The 15,507-nt window shown below is 34.8% G+C and overlaps 1 protein-coding gene across 2 annotated transcripts in view; it reads left to right on the forward strand.

Moving 5' to 3' along the window:
* LRRC69 (leucine rich repeat containing 69) overlaps positions 1 to 15,507 on the forward strand; it is a 93,135-nt gene that overhangs the window by 15,909 nt on the left and 61,719 nt on the right. Inside the window, exons 4-5 of one of the 2 annotated variants that reach the window (XM_059994882.1) lie at positions 1,961 to 2,156; positions 4,836 to 4,907. The exons of the other annotated variant lie outside the window; for it this stretch is intronic. Of the exons in view, the coding sequence (XP_059850865.1) occupies positions 1,961 to 2,156; positions 4,836 to 4,907 (268 nt within the window). The remainder of the gene's footprint in view (positions 1 to 1,960; positions 2,157 to 4,835; positions 4,908 to 15,507) is intronic. 2 annotated transcript variants of the gene reach the window in all.

Below are 15,507 nucleotides of genomic sequence, written 5' to 3' on the forward strand. Positions count from 1 at the left end.
GCTTTCTGCAACACCTAAAGTCTATTCCAGTTTACTTGTCTATACCTCTAGCTAATGTATTTTTCCCCAGATAGATTTTTACAGAAAAAGTAATGTTTTAAATCAGAGCAACTAGAAAAAAATTTGAAGCTATCTAATTTATGAAGAAGAGGAATATTTATGGTAATGAAAATGCCAATAGTTGTCTGCTTACTTTTTCACTCATTCAGCTTATCAAGTGATTTATGTGTTGGTCATGTAATGAAAAAAGGACACCTTGGAAGATCTGGTGAACTAGGTTCAGGTCATAACTTTGTGCAACTAGCCTTATGACCTTGGCCAAGTAATTTAACTGTCTTGGACCTTGGTTTTCTCATCTCTAAAGGAAGAATTGTGAGGAAATGAACTTTGAAATTCTTGCAGCTATAACATGTTATGATTTCACAATTTAGTAAGCTTAGCTCTGTTTGGAGAACAAAGTACAATATTGTCTTTTGTTAAATGTATCCTTAACTATTTTAAGTGCTTTTTTATGTTATTGTAAATGGAATTTTGAAAACTTTTATTTTCAGTTGTTTGTGGCTACAATATAGACATAAAGTAGATTTTTTTAATAGTGACTTTGTAGTCTGTGACCCTTCTTTTAGTTCTAGTAGGTTTGTTTGTTTGTTTGTTTTTGCAGTACCTCTCTTTAACATTTTGACTATCTTTTTAATTTTGAAATACTCTCCTCTCATACCTTTAGAAATTCCTTGTTAACCAGGTTCATCTATTTTTCTGCTCATGCCTTCTCTGGGTGCCTTTGGTTTTCATTTGTTTGTCAGATGTTCATATTTCTCAAGAATCTTTCCATCTGCTTCCTCTCTATCTCCTTCTGCTCTTTTGTAGTTGTTATTCTTTCTGTCAGTCTCATGTATTCACATGGCTTCCACGATAGAATTCATAGAATCTTCCTCCAAATCTCTTTTACTAGCACTGACTATTGTTGTAAGCAACAGTCCCCCATTTTAAACTGTCTAGAAATGTCACCTCATTATGTTACTAATTTAACTTCAACAGCTTAAGAGCATTATAAATCTTCATTCTTAGCTTTGCAAGAAGACACATCTGCATTTGAATCTTGACATGGTTTTCTGATGTTTAAGTTGGGCAAGTTATTCACTGCCTCTGATCCTTTATTTTCCTCATTTCTGGATTAAGGGTGATAACTCCAGCCTTAGGGTTGTGCTGTAGATTAAATTTAATGCACAAGTACATAGTTGGTGCTCAATAGTGCTAATTTGTTCCTGCTTCTTTATTCAAAACACTAATATTTTCTCAGTTTGTTATGCCTTCCTGTTGCCCTAATTTTACAGGTTCTATTATTCAAGGCCAAGTTCAAAATGTTGTTTCTTCCGAAATGCTTCTGAGGGACCTCAGGTACTATATCTGCAATTACAGACTCAAATCTTAACCCTTTTCTCCTTGTTTGTTGGCATTTTCTATCCTCATTTTATGGCTCTATCTAATATCTCCTTCTAGACAATGATATACATAAAGGCAGAATTTGTGGCTGATCTGTCTTTGCATCTTCCGCAGCAACTAAGTGGTACAGGATGTATAATCTATATCTAAATCTATACCTGTCTATATCCATGTGTGTGTATATGTTCTCCTTTGTCCTCTGGCTTCCTCTTCAGTATAGCTACTGTATATGTACAAAGAATAAAGATAGAATTTTTTTTCTTAAATATAAGTTTTGATTAGATAAAATTTTAACTTTTAACATAAACCATCTGATTATAAAAATCTTTAAAAGTTAAATTACAACAAAGTTTTTTTATGCTCAAATGATTCATAGTAGTTGTGAACACTTGACTGAAGAAAAGCTCAGGTGAGCTACAAAAAATATGAATTGATACATGGCTCTGATAAGTGGGGTCTGTACAATGGACTTTCTTATTCTTGTGAATTTCATTCATACACTTTGTTTATTTTTTAGATTAAAAAGCCTTACATATCTGAGTATAAATCATAACCAGCTAGCCAGCATTCCTAGAGAACTTTGTTTCCTTAAGAATCTTTCTGAACTTCAACTTAACTACAATCAGCTCATTTGTATACCCAAAGAGATTAATTTCTTGAAGAAGCTCCAGAAGCTTCTTCTGGTCAGGAACAACATTGAATCTTTGCCAGAGGTAAGCAAAAGATGGAACCAAATTTTCTTTTGTTGGTGAAGAACTCATTACACCACGATAAGGAGCAGTTGTAGAATAGATTTGGGCATCTGAGTACAAGAGGTCATTTGCTTTCCCTCTGATTAGGTATAATCAGTTCCCAAATCCCTATGACAAAGGAAGGTTATAACTTGGATTTTTTCACAAAGCTAGGGATGCCAGATTTAGTAAATAAAAATACAGAATGCTTAAATCTGAATTTCAGATTACCGATGAAGAATTTCTTTTAGTATAAGTATGTTCCAAATATTGCATGGGACATACTTATATGTGTTAAAAATCTTATTTTTTTGTCTGAAATTTAAATTTAAGTGAGTGTCCTGTATTTTATCTGGCAACTCTATATACAGCACAAAATATTAGTACTTTTAGGTTTTCAAGCATGTGCTAGATATCTTCCATTTTTTCTTTACATCCACTCTCCATCCTTTTCCAACCTGCTCTGTGCCTGGGAGACTGACCCGTATGGGCATCAATGAGCTCCTTTGTCCTCAGGCTTCCTCTAGGATATGGCCAATGAGGGGCAGTAGCAGGAGGTGAAAGGGCAGGGGGATATTGAGTACCATATAGTTTTCCCCTGGTGTTCTCTCTAATAGGGTGCTGTGAGTTGCCTGCATGCTTTTCTGGAGGGTCATAGCAAATGTCAGGTGAATCTCAATGGACATTATTACATTCCCTTGACTCTTTAGGCTTGTGGTATTAAAGAACTCCCTGCTGTTGCTAGCTTTTGGGAACCTTGTGGTTTTAGGGAACTACCTTTCTTGGTTTAGGGAACCTCGTTGATTTCCCTGAACCCTGTCAAACTTTTATAAATAGTGGCTTTATTAAACTCTCCTCAAATTTCCCAGTTTAAGAGTACCGATTCCTGTTAAGAACCTGTCAATGGGTTTACCTTCCTTACTTATGCAAATTAGAATTAATTTGATAGGAGGAAATGCATGTCATACAGTAACTTGAGGAATAAAAAAAGCAGATTAATTCCTACTGTTTCACTTTTCTCTCAAGAAGATATTCCCTTGGGACTTCTCTGGTGGTCCAGTGGTTAAGAATTCACCTTACAATGCAGGGGATGCGGGTTTGATCCCTGGTCGGGGAACTAAGATCCCACATGTTGTGGGGCAATTAAGCCTGTGTGCTGCAACTACTGAGCCCACGCGTCACAACTAGAGAGCCCGCCTACTGCAACTACTGAGCCCGTGTGCTCTGGAGACTGTGCGCCACAACTAGAGAGAAGCCCGTGTGCTGCAATGAACAGCCTGCGCTGCAACTAAGACCCGATGCAGCCAAATAAATAATAAATGAATAATTTTTTTAAAAAAGAATATATTCCCTTTAAAAGTTCTGTGCACCCTGTAATGTGATATGTAAAAATATACCAAGGTATAGGCTATAAATAAGTATATTTCAAAATTTTTATTTTTATATTCCTTAAAAATTTGACTTACTATAAACAAGTAAGAAAATGTCTTGGAATTACAGATTAAACCTATTAAAAGCATGTCTCCCTCATTTGAGGGAAAAGCAATAACAGCAGCAATAGGATCATCATGAAGCATTACATTACTTAGTGTTCATAGCAACTTTATAATGTATCTCTTATTATGCCCATTTTAGAATAAAGATCAAAGAGGTTATGTGACTTGAACATAGTTTGCAAAAGTCAGAAAAAGAGCTCAGATCCATGTCTGTCTAACTTAAAAGTCTGTATTTCAAATCAATAGTCTTACCACAATTTTATAAACCCAAGGCATTTAGACTTTAAAAAATTTGAATGCTAGTAAGTCCTGTCCTGAATTATCATGTAAAGAATGCCTATAATCATTTATGTCCTTGTACATTTAATACGTTTCAGTCTATCATTGTTCTTTTTGGTCTGAATTATAAATGATAAGACATTACAGAAAATACTCATTTGTTTTGTTACTAAACATATTATGAATCATTTTCTGGTACATTATAAATTATGTGTATGTCTGCACACATGCATATGAGGGTATATGCCCATCCAGTCACATCGGGCATGTGGCTAGACTAACAGATTTCCCTTATAAGGAAAAGGTTGTGTTAGCACAATGCCACACAAAAGGTAGATGTGAAATAAATACCAGTGGAATTGTTGATAGATATAGCTCTCTAAGATTACGTCTGTGTTCTGTCTCCCAAAGGTTCTTTCTGTTTTAATGATAGAAATGTCTACTAAGTGCTCACTTTGTATTAAGCCCTTTAGTAAGCACTTTTGATTAGTAATTTATTTAATGCATTCAGCATCCATATTGAAGATAGTGGCTTCCATTAACATTTCCATGTTACAAATGGAGAAACTAAAGTACAAAGATTAAGAAATTTGCCTATAGATATATAGTAAGTGTTGGAGGTGAATTTGAACCTACAGATATTTACTACAAATAGTCTAGTTCTTGGTCACCATGTATGTTGCCCTGGAGTGGTCAGAGGAAATGGAGAATTGAAAGAATCTGGTGATCCAGACCTAGTGATCTCCCTGGGGAGATATACTGAAGAATTGACCAGGTAATTAGGAAAGGTGGTCAACTTCATCAAGTTTAAACTTACAAGAAATGTTTGTGATTCTACATATTAGACTTTTAAAAAGCTCTCTCCCTCTTTTGTTTCCTGACACAGGAACTTTGTGATCTTTTCAACCTAAGAATCCTAGACATAGCTGGAAATGTTATTCAGATATTTCCACCAGGAGTAAGTAGAGTCAACTTGAAATATAATTGAAAAATAATTTTGTTTATGCTATTGGGAATAGGAAAAATAGGCAGCCAGTAAAACCTATATTAATTGGAACCTTGAATTATACAGATAACTCAAAGATTTGCTTTGTTCTGGAATTTCAAGACCTGTTCTTTCCCATTCCTTCCTTTGTGTTCTGCTTGTGTTCTTCCTTTGTGCCTGCTGAACTTGTTTGAACTGAGTGAACTCTGATTGTTATCATAAATATTTTAATATACTAGCTATGGTTAAGTGTTTTTTTTAATCATATACTGTTTTTGGTCACCTCAGACTTTTTGAAAATATTACGTTTCAGAGCGTATTTTTATCCCTTGCAATTAATCCAAAAGAGACACCACTATTAGTTGTTTTTAAGCCATAAACAGAGAAAAATGCACTTTTTTTCATTTGGAGATGAATTTTGACTTTGCTTTATTTCAAATAACTGAGAAGCAGTTGGTCTTAGCAACTTTTAACTTCTGGGAAAGAAAAGGCAGTTTTTCATGTTGGCATGAGCATGTTTCCACTGCAAGGTAATAATTAGAAGCCCATCAATCCACAAGGTATTCAATAAATAGTTGTCAGTCCATTAATTACTTTTTCTGATTGATCAACACAAAATTGAGATTTCAGTCCTTTTTACCCACTGAGCAATATTTTACACTGAAGATGACTCAAATAGGAAAAATGAGTGTAATTTCTGTGTTTTAGAAAAAATGTAGAGTTTTTTTTGTGGTAAATTATACATAACATAAAGTTTACCATTTTAACCATTTTTAAGTGTACAGATCTGTGGCACTATGTATATTCATGTTGTTGCATAACCATCATCACCACCTGTCTCCAGAAGTTTTCTATCTTTTCAACTGAAACTGGACCTATTAAACACTATAACTTCCCATGCCTCCCTCCTTCTAACACCTGGCAACCACCATTCTACTTCTTGTCTCTAAGAATTTGAGCACTCTAGGAATCTCATATGAATAGGATCATACAATATTTGTCCTTTTGTGACTGGCATATTTCACATAGTATTATGCCTTCAAAATCTGTATGTTATAGCTTGTGTCAGATTTCCCTCTTTTTATGGCTGAATAATATTCCATTGTATGTATATGCCACATTTTGTATATTCATTCATCTGCCCATGGACAATTGCGTTGCTTCCTCCTTTTGGCTATTGAGAATAATGCTGCTGTGAACATGGGGTACAAATATCTGTTCAAGTCCCTACTTTCACTTCTTTTGGGTATATACCCAGCAGTGGAATTGCTGAGTCATATGGTAATTCCATGTTTTAGTTTTTTTTAAGGAATTGCCAAACTGTTTTCCAAAAGTACAGTTTTGAATGTTTAATAAGCACTGGATGTTGTTAATGTTGACCTGGTAAATGATGCAAGATTTTTTTCATCCTGCTACAAGATATTATTCATGTCTTAGTTCTCTTTTTCTGCCCTATGATGCCTTCTCTGATTGCCAAAGCAGCCTTCTGATGCTAATTCTTCTCTGGTACCATTATAATTTGTACATACCACAAAGTAGAGTAATTCTTTTTAAGTCTGTCTTCCCATTAGACTGTAATCTTACAGAGGAAAGGAGTACTCTTTTTAACCTTTATACCTGCAGTGTCTTAAATTTCAATTGAATAAATGTTAAACAAATAAATAAAAATAATGTTCTTAAACTACATTCAGTATTTGCCTTCGTAGTATCGTGAATTCACAGTTTCTTCTACAGTGATTCTGTACTTACAATTTTGATAAAACACCATTATTTAGATCCCATTAATTTAGAGTAATTTTGGCAGAATCTGAATTAGTATCACCTTTGTAACATCTATTTCAGAATTTTCTGAAAACTCTGAAGTAAGATATTCTGTGAATTCATCTGAGCTTTGGTCCAACTGGTTCAAGTTAATAAAATTTCCACATTTTATTAGATGGGACAACTAATGGGGAAATGATGAACACAGAGGATAAATGACTGACTCTAGGTTATGCCATGATTATCAGTGAAAGAGAGTAAGTTTCAAAATAATGGTAGTGCACTTTAAAAACAATTAGACCATCCTTTTCAGGAAGCAACATAGTATAGAAATGAAGAACATGGACTTTGGGGCCATATACACATGAGTTTAAAGTTCTAATTTTCTATTTACTAACTTTGTAATCTCTAACAAGTGGCTTAACTTCTCTGAGTTGCTGTTTTATTTGTCAAATGGGTATATTAATACCACTAACCTTAGGAAGGTTGTTAAGTTACATAATGATTTAAAGCATTTTGTACACAGTCGGCATTCAAGGAATGGAAGCTCTAATGATTATATGTTGTATGTACAATATATACCAATAGTGAAATACTACTAATATGTATAATTATAGTGATCATCCTCTGTCTACTAGCATTAATAGGAAGAATTAACCTTGTGAGGTGCATGTTCTAAAAACTTATTTTTATTATAAAATTTTTCAAACATACATAAAAACAGAGAGAAAAGCAAAAGGCAATTCCATATACCTATTGCCCTGAAGTGTAGTATTAACCCAAAGATTTGAAAATGTGCTCTGTAGAAGTTTCTTTAAGTGGCTTATTGTTTACAGCTATTGCTTTTTCTTTTTCTTTTTCTTTTTTTAAATAGGGCTTTATTTAAGTCTGTTGCTATTTTATGACCTGAAACTTGGTGTGCTATTTGGAAAATGCAGTTGTTTCACAGAAATTTAGTTTTTATTCATATGGCTTTTAAATATTTGAAACTGAATTTTCACCAGGATTTTTGTATAAGAGTATACATTAAATGGAGATCTGCAGTAAGACAATGGGACTGTTATAATTATTTGTTCATATGTGTTGAATAAAAAGAATTTCTAGATTATTAAGAAAAATGCCATCATGATCAGATAGTGAGTTAGCTGTATTAGAAGTGCATTGGTCCTTTTATTACCATGTAGTCAGATCTAGTACATTGAGACTTTAATTTCTTTCCTTATCTCTTTTTTTCTCTTCTTGATTTAAACTTAAAACTTTTTTTGAAAGTTGTACAAATTATACATTCTCCTTAAAGTTTCAAACAACAAAGAAATACAGAATAATAATAAAAGTATCCATTCCAGGATGTCTACATGTGTGTTCTTTAGAAAAGTCTGTTAAAGCATATATATATATTTTAAAGAATTTTAAGGGAGTTTATTGCCAGAAAGTGCCAGCATTTGAAAAGAGAACCATAAATGCTCCTAAGCAAAGGTAATCACCATCCTTTCAAAATATGCCAACAGGCAGAGAGGTGCCAAAGCAATGTAGTTCCAGAAAGGGAGTCTTCCTCCTGCTTCCTTGAGGTGTGGCAGGAAGGTCCTCAAAATCAGGCTGTCCCCTAAGGACTTCATTCTAATACAGAGCAGGAAGTCACTTCACCTCTCCATGGCCCTTCTCCTTCTCTATCTTTCACATGGAAGATCTTTTGGTGATAATGATATTGTTTATCCTTTCCTGTGTATTGTGAGCTTGTTGGGATGATCACATTCATCATTTAGCTGGACCATTTACCATTTGCTGGACCGTGAGGAGCCACATTTGAAACCCACCAAGAGGAATTCACAGCCCATGGAGATCTTAAACTCAGAGCACAATTCAGAAACTGGACATGATTTTGGTGTCTTTCTTTGAGAAGAGGATGATACATTTTCAGTTGGGCATAGGTATTTGAATGAGATTAGATGTGCCATTTTTGGAATTAGATATATGGAAAAAAGAAAGTGTGTGGATGTGGGCACTGAAGAAGGTGGTTAATAATGAATAATACGTTTTTCACGTTATGGTATGTCTGGATTGGTTTCATGATACTTAATTTCCCAGTATAAATTTTCTTATTTATTTATTTATTTATGGCTGTGTTGGGTCTTAGTTGTGGCACACGGGATCTTTCGTTGTGACACATGGGATCTTTCATTGCAGCACACAGGCTCCTCTCTAGTTGTGGTGCGTGGGCTTCTCTCCAGTTGTGGAATGTGGGCTTCTCTCTAGTTATAGTGTGCAGGCTCTCTAGTTGTAGTGTGCAGGCACCAGAGCACATGGGCCCTGTAGTAGCAGCACGTGGGCTCTCTAGCTGTGGTATGCAGACTCAGTAGTTGTGGCCCTCAGTCTTAGTTCCCCGACCAGGAACTGAACCCGTGTCCCCTGTATTGGATGGCAGATTCTGAACCACTGGACCACCAAGGAAGTCCCTGAATTTTCTTTTTAAAGAAGTACCATCCAAGTATGTAAAAGGTGTCATTGGTAGTAGAAAGATCAATAGAGAGAAAACAAAACTCTGGGGCTGATTTCTTGATTTGATATGCCATTGCACAATTTGAGGAAATTTTCAGTGCCTCAGATAAAATTATTTGATATCCAATTCCTATCTAAGACATGTCAAACTTATTCATTTTAATAGTTTGCAAAGTGTCCTGTGCTTCTTGGATGAATAGGGATTGTTAAGATTTTTTTTTAAATAAATTTTTTTTTCTCCCATTTAGTTCTCTTGTCTTCAAATAACCTGTGTAAATAACATTTTTCTGATCATAGAAGTAATTAATTCATTGTAGAAAATCCAGAAAATAAACAAGGATAGAAAGAGCCAAATATAAGGTAGCTTTAGGTTTGTCTCCCAAAGAGTATTTATTGCTGGTTTTTTTTCCTCAAGTATCTTATTTTTATATGTGCACTTAAAAAATTGAAAGCATATTTCATAAGAAATATGTATCTTGTTTTTTCTTTTAACATTATATATTGAGCACTTTCCTTAAATGAAAGTTCTTAAAATATGTGACTTTTAATGACTGGGTGCCCTTTTACCTTTTCTAATCATATGTTCACTTTTCCTTACATTTTTTATTATATTGATGGAATTGGATGTGGATTTTGAATGAACAAGCCTTTGAGGAAAAGGATGATCTGAAACAAAATGTCTTTTATTTGTATCTCTTTTGGGGGGAGTAACAATTTTGAGACATGGCCTGTGATGGATAGTGAACCATAAGGAAACATTGCCAGTTGCTCAGATAGGGGGAAATAGTGATGCTTGGTTTACGAGTTTCCTAGTTCTGCTGTGATGAAGTACCACAAACTGGGCATTAAAATAACATGTCTTTGTTTTCTTATAAGAACACCAGCCCTAGGATTAGGGCCCACCCTAATCTAGTATACTCTCATTTTAACAAATTACATCTGTAAAACCTCTTTCTAAATAAGGTCACATTCTGAAGTTCTAGGTGGACATACATTTTGGGGGTATGTCTCATTATATTTGAGTAGAACAACTCATTATATCTGGGTAAAACAATGAGTTTTAGTATTCTATCTAGCACCTGTATGTGTGAGAGATATAACTCTCCTAAGTGAGGCTTATATGACAATTCAGTTCAACCAAGCTAAACTCTCTTCTGTGATTTGGTCATGAAGATTTGAAGAATTTCTATCCTCAGGAATTTCTGCGGAGACAAGTAAACAAATATGAATGTTGTCCTGTAAGAACTTTGGATTTCATGTTTGAAGTGGGCCTTAGAGAGATCATAAGAAAAATATAAAGACAGAAATTTAAAAGTAGAAAAATTAAAGAAAGTGGCATTAATTATCTTGGAAAGAGAAGGGAGGTAGGTAGGTGCTAATTTCATTGTTGAGTTCATTATATGAAGGGAGACAGCAACCAGCTGCCTTAATAACTTTTTTTTTTAACTTTTAATGATGGAGAAAAAAAAACCCACACTGTGATTTGCTGCAGAAGGGCTTTGGATTAAGATATTATAGAGGGATTTCTAGGAGGAAAGGGTTACCAACCTCTTTCTAGATTCTAAAAGAAAGAATAGAAAACTCAGTCTGAAGTAGTTATGATTCAGCCATTTCAACAGGGAGAAAAGTAAGTCACTGAGTTTTTTAGTTACCTTGAAGCAATTATATATATATATATATATTTATCTTTAAGAAAGAGTTTTCTCTGGCTCCTGTTTCCCTCAGGAGACTGGTTATTTCTCAAACTGCAGTCATTTGAAAAAAAGTTGACCTGACAAAAGTGAGAAAAAGTTTTAATGGTCATCATCAGGTGGTATATGATGTTTATTTTTGATGTGAAGTATAGAACAAAATATTATAACAGACAAAACAGACTTTAAAATAAAGACTATTACAAGAGACAAAGAAGGACACTACATAATGATCAAGGGATCAATCCAAGAAGAAGATATGACAATTGTAAATATTTATGCACCCAATATAGGAGCATCTCAATATATAAGGCAAATACTAACAGCCATAAAATGGGAAATCAACAGCAACACAATCATAGTAGGGGAGTTTAACACCCCACTTTCACCAGTGGACAGATCATCCAGAATGAAAATAAATAAGAAAGCACAAGCTTTAAATGACACATTAAACAAGATGCGCTTACTCGATATTTATAGGACATTCCATACAAAAACAACAGAATACACTTTCTTCTCAATTGCTCATGGAACATTCTCCAGGATAGATCATATCTTGGGTCACAAATCAAGCATTGGTAAATTTAAGAAAGTTGAAATCATTATCAGCTATCTTTTCTGACCACAAGTCTCTGAGACTACATATCAATTACAGGAAAAAACTGTAAAAAATACAAGCACATGTAGTCTAAACAATACATTACTAAATAAGCAAGAGCTCACTGAAGAAATCAAAGAAGAAATCAAAAAATACCTAAAAACAAATGACAATGAAAATACAACAACCCAAAACTCATGGGATGGAGCAAAAGCAGTTCTAAGGGAGAATTTTATAACAATACAATCCTACTTCAAGAAACATGAAACATCTGAAATAAACAACCTAACCTCACACCTATAGCAGTTAGAGAAAGAAGAACAAAAACCCCCCAAAGTTAGGAGAAGGAAAGAAATCATTGTGATCAGATCAGATATAAATGAAAAAGAAATGAAGGAAGTGATAGCAACAATCAATAAAACTAAAAGCTGGTTCTTTGAGAAGACAAACAAAATTGATAAACCATTAGCTAGCCTCATCAAGAAATAAAGAGAGAAGACTAAAATCAATAGGATTAGAAACGCAAAAGGAGAAGTAACAACTGACACAGTAGAAATACAAAGGATCATGAGAGATTACTGCAAGCAACTCTATGCCAATAAAATGGACAACCTGGAACAAATGGACAAATTCTTAGAAAAGCACAACCTCCCAAGACTGAATCAGGAAGAAATAGAAAATATAAACAGACCAATCACAAGCACTGATATTGAAACTGTGATTAGAAATCTTTCAGCAAACAAAAGCCCAGGACCAGATGGCTTCACAGGTGAATTCTATCAAACATTTAGAGAAGAGTTAACACCTATTCTTCTCAAACTCTTCCAAAATATAGCAGAGGGAGGAACACATCCAAACTCATTCTATGAGGCCACCATCACCCTGATACCAAAACCAAAGATGTCACAAAAAAAGAACACTACAGGCCCATATCACTGATGAATATAGATGCAAAAATCCTCAACAAAATACTAGCAAACAGAATCCAGCAGCACATTAAAACTATCATACACCATGATCAAGTGGGGTTTATCCCAGGAATGCAAGGATTCTTCAATATATGCAAATCAATCAGTGTGATAAACTATATTAAAAAATTGAAGGATAAAAACCATATGATAATTTCAGTAGATGCAGAAAAAGCTTTTGACAAAATTCAACACCAATTTATGATAAAAAGAAAATCTCCAGAAAGTAGGCATAGAGGGAACTTACTTCAACATTATAAAGGCCATATATGACAAACCCACAGCCAACATCATTCTCAATGGTGAAAAACTGAAACCATTTCCACTAAGATCAGGAACAAGATAAGGTTGCCCACTCTCACCACTATTATTCAGCATAGTTTCGGAAGTTTTAGCCACAGCAACCAGAGATGAAAAAGAAATTAAAGGAATCCAAATCAGAAAAGAGAAGTAAAACTGTCACTGTTTGCAGATGACATGATACTATATAGAGAGAATCCTAAAGATGCTAGCAAAAAAACTACCAAAGCTAATCAATGAATTTGGTAAGGTAGTAGGATACAAAACTAATGCAAAGAAATCTCTTGCATTCCTATACACTAATGATGAAAAATCTGAAAGAGAAATTAAGGAAGCACTCACTTGTACCATTGCAACAAAAAGAATAAAATAACGAGGAATAAACTGACCTAAGGAGACAAAAGACCTGTATGCAGAAAACTATAAGACACTGATGAAAGAAATCAAAGGTGATACAAGCAGATGGAGAGATATACCATGTTCTTGGATTGGAAGAATCAAAATTATGAAAGTGACTATAATACCCAAAGCAATCTACAGATTCAATGCAATCCCTCTCAAACTACCAATGACATTTTTCACAGAACTAGAACAAAAAGTTTCACAATTTGTATGGAAACACAAAATACCCTGAATAGCCAAAGCAATCTTGAGAAAGAAAAACAGAGCTGGAAGAATAAGGCTCCCGGACTTCAGACTATACTACAAAGCTACAGTAATCAAGACAGTATAGTGCTGGCACAAAAACATAAATATAGATCAATGGAACAGGATAGAAAGCCCAGAGATAAACCCACACACATATGGTCACCTTATCTTTGATAAAGGAGACAAAAATATACAATAGAGAAAAGATAGCCTTTTCAATAAGTGGTTCTGGGAAAACTGGACAGCTACATGTAAAAGAATGAAATTAGAACACTTCCTAACACCATACACAAAAAATAAACTCAAAATGGATTAAAGACCTAAATGTAAGGCCAGACACCATAAAACTCTTAGAGAAAAATATAGGCAGAAAACTGTATAACATAAATCACAGCAAGATCCTTTTTGACCCACCTCCTAGAGAAATGGAAATAAAAACAAAAATAAACAAATGAGACTTAATGAATCTTCAAAGCTTTTGCACAGTAAAGGATGCCATAGAGAAGAGAAAAAGGCAACCCTCGAATGGGAGAAAATATTTGCAAATGAAGCAACTGACAAAGGATTAATCTCCATAATATACAAGCAGCACATGCACCTTAATATCAAAAAAACAAACAACCCAATCCAAAAATGGGCAGAAGACCTAAATTGACATTTCTCCAAAGAAGATATACAGATTGCCATCAAACACATGAAAGGATGCTCAACATCATTAATCATTAGAGAAATGCAAATCAAAACTACAATGAGATATCACTTCCCACTGGTCCGAATGGCCATCATGAAAAAAATCTACAAACAATAAATGCTGTAGAGGGTGTAGAGAAAAGGGAACCCTCTTGCACGGTTGGTGGGAATGTCAATTGATACAGCCACTATGGAGAACAGTATGGAGGTTCCTTAAAAAACTAAAAAATAGAACTACCATATGACCCAGCAATCCCACTACTGGGTATATATCCTGAGAAAACCATAATTCAAAAAGAGTCATGTATCATAGTGTTCATTGCAGCACTATTTACAATAGCTAGGACATGGAAGCAGGCTAAGTGCCCATCGACAGATGAATGGATAAAGAAGATGTGGCACATACATACAATGGAATATTACTCAGCCATAAAAAGAAATGAAATTGAGTTATGTGTAGTGATGTGGATGGACCTAGAGTCTGTCATACAGAGTGAAGTAAGTCAAAAAGAGAAAAACAAATATCGTATATTAATGCAAATATGTGGGATCTAGAAAAATGGTACAGATGAACTGGTTTGCAAGGCAGAAATAGAGACACAGATGTAGAGAACAAATGTATGGACACCAAGGGGGGAAGGGGGAGGGTGGGATGAACTGGGAGATTGGGACTAACATATGTGCACTAATATGTATAAAATAGATAGCTAATGAAAACCTGCTGTATAGCACAGGGAATTCTACTTCACTTCGCTGTGCAGTAGGAACTAACACAACATTGTAAAACAACTATACCCCCCCCAAAAAAAAATCTCTGGAGTGCTTGTTAAAACCGAGACTTCTGGGCCCTACCCCTAGAGTTTCTGATTCAGTAGTTTGGAGAGTCCAGGAATTTTCATTTCCATTAATTTCTTAGGTGATCCTATTGCTTTAAGCCTGTGGACCACACTTGGAGAGCCACTGGTCTGACGTATAGAGCTGTGGTAGTGCTTGGACTTGCACTCAAGATTTTTGCTGCAAGCCCATATTAGAAGCCTGCCTCTGAGAGAAAATAAATGCTGAGGAATCTATTTTTTGTCTCAGGAGTGACAGGCAGGGGCAATCCCTGTTATGTTACACAAATAAATAAGACATTTCTTTCATCTCAGTGAGTATTTGGGTTCTGAAGATTTCCCTGTGTCCTTGACTAAAATGATACTCAAGGAACTATAGAATTCTTGTGTACTCTGGAAAGTACTTTACATAGAAACTAGGATTTTGGTATGTGAGCACAAGGAATGCCTATAAAGTTGGAAGCTGAATCCTCTTCAGCCACTCTGGATGTAGTTGGTGCATATATGCCATTATATAACCTCTTAAATATGTATTCATCAATCTAAAAATTGGAGAGGTTTCTAGCATGTGACTTTAAACACTAAGTT

Source organism: Delphinus delphis, chromosome 17 (genome assembly GCF_949987515.2).
Source record: "Delphinus delphis chromosome 17, mDelDel1.2, whole genome shotgun sequence".
In the NCBI taxonomy this organism is placed as follows: domain Eukaryota; kingdom Metazoa; phylum Chordata; class Mammalia; order Artiodactyla; family Delphinidae; genus Delphinus; species Delphinus delphis.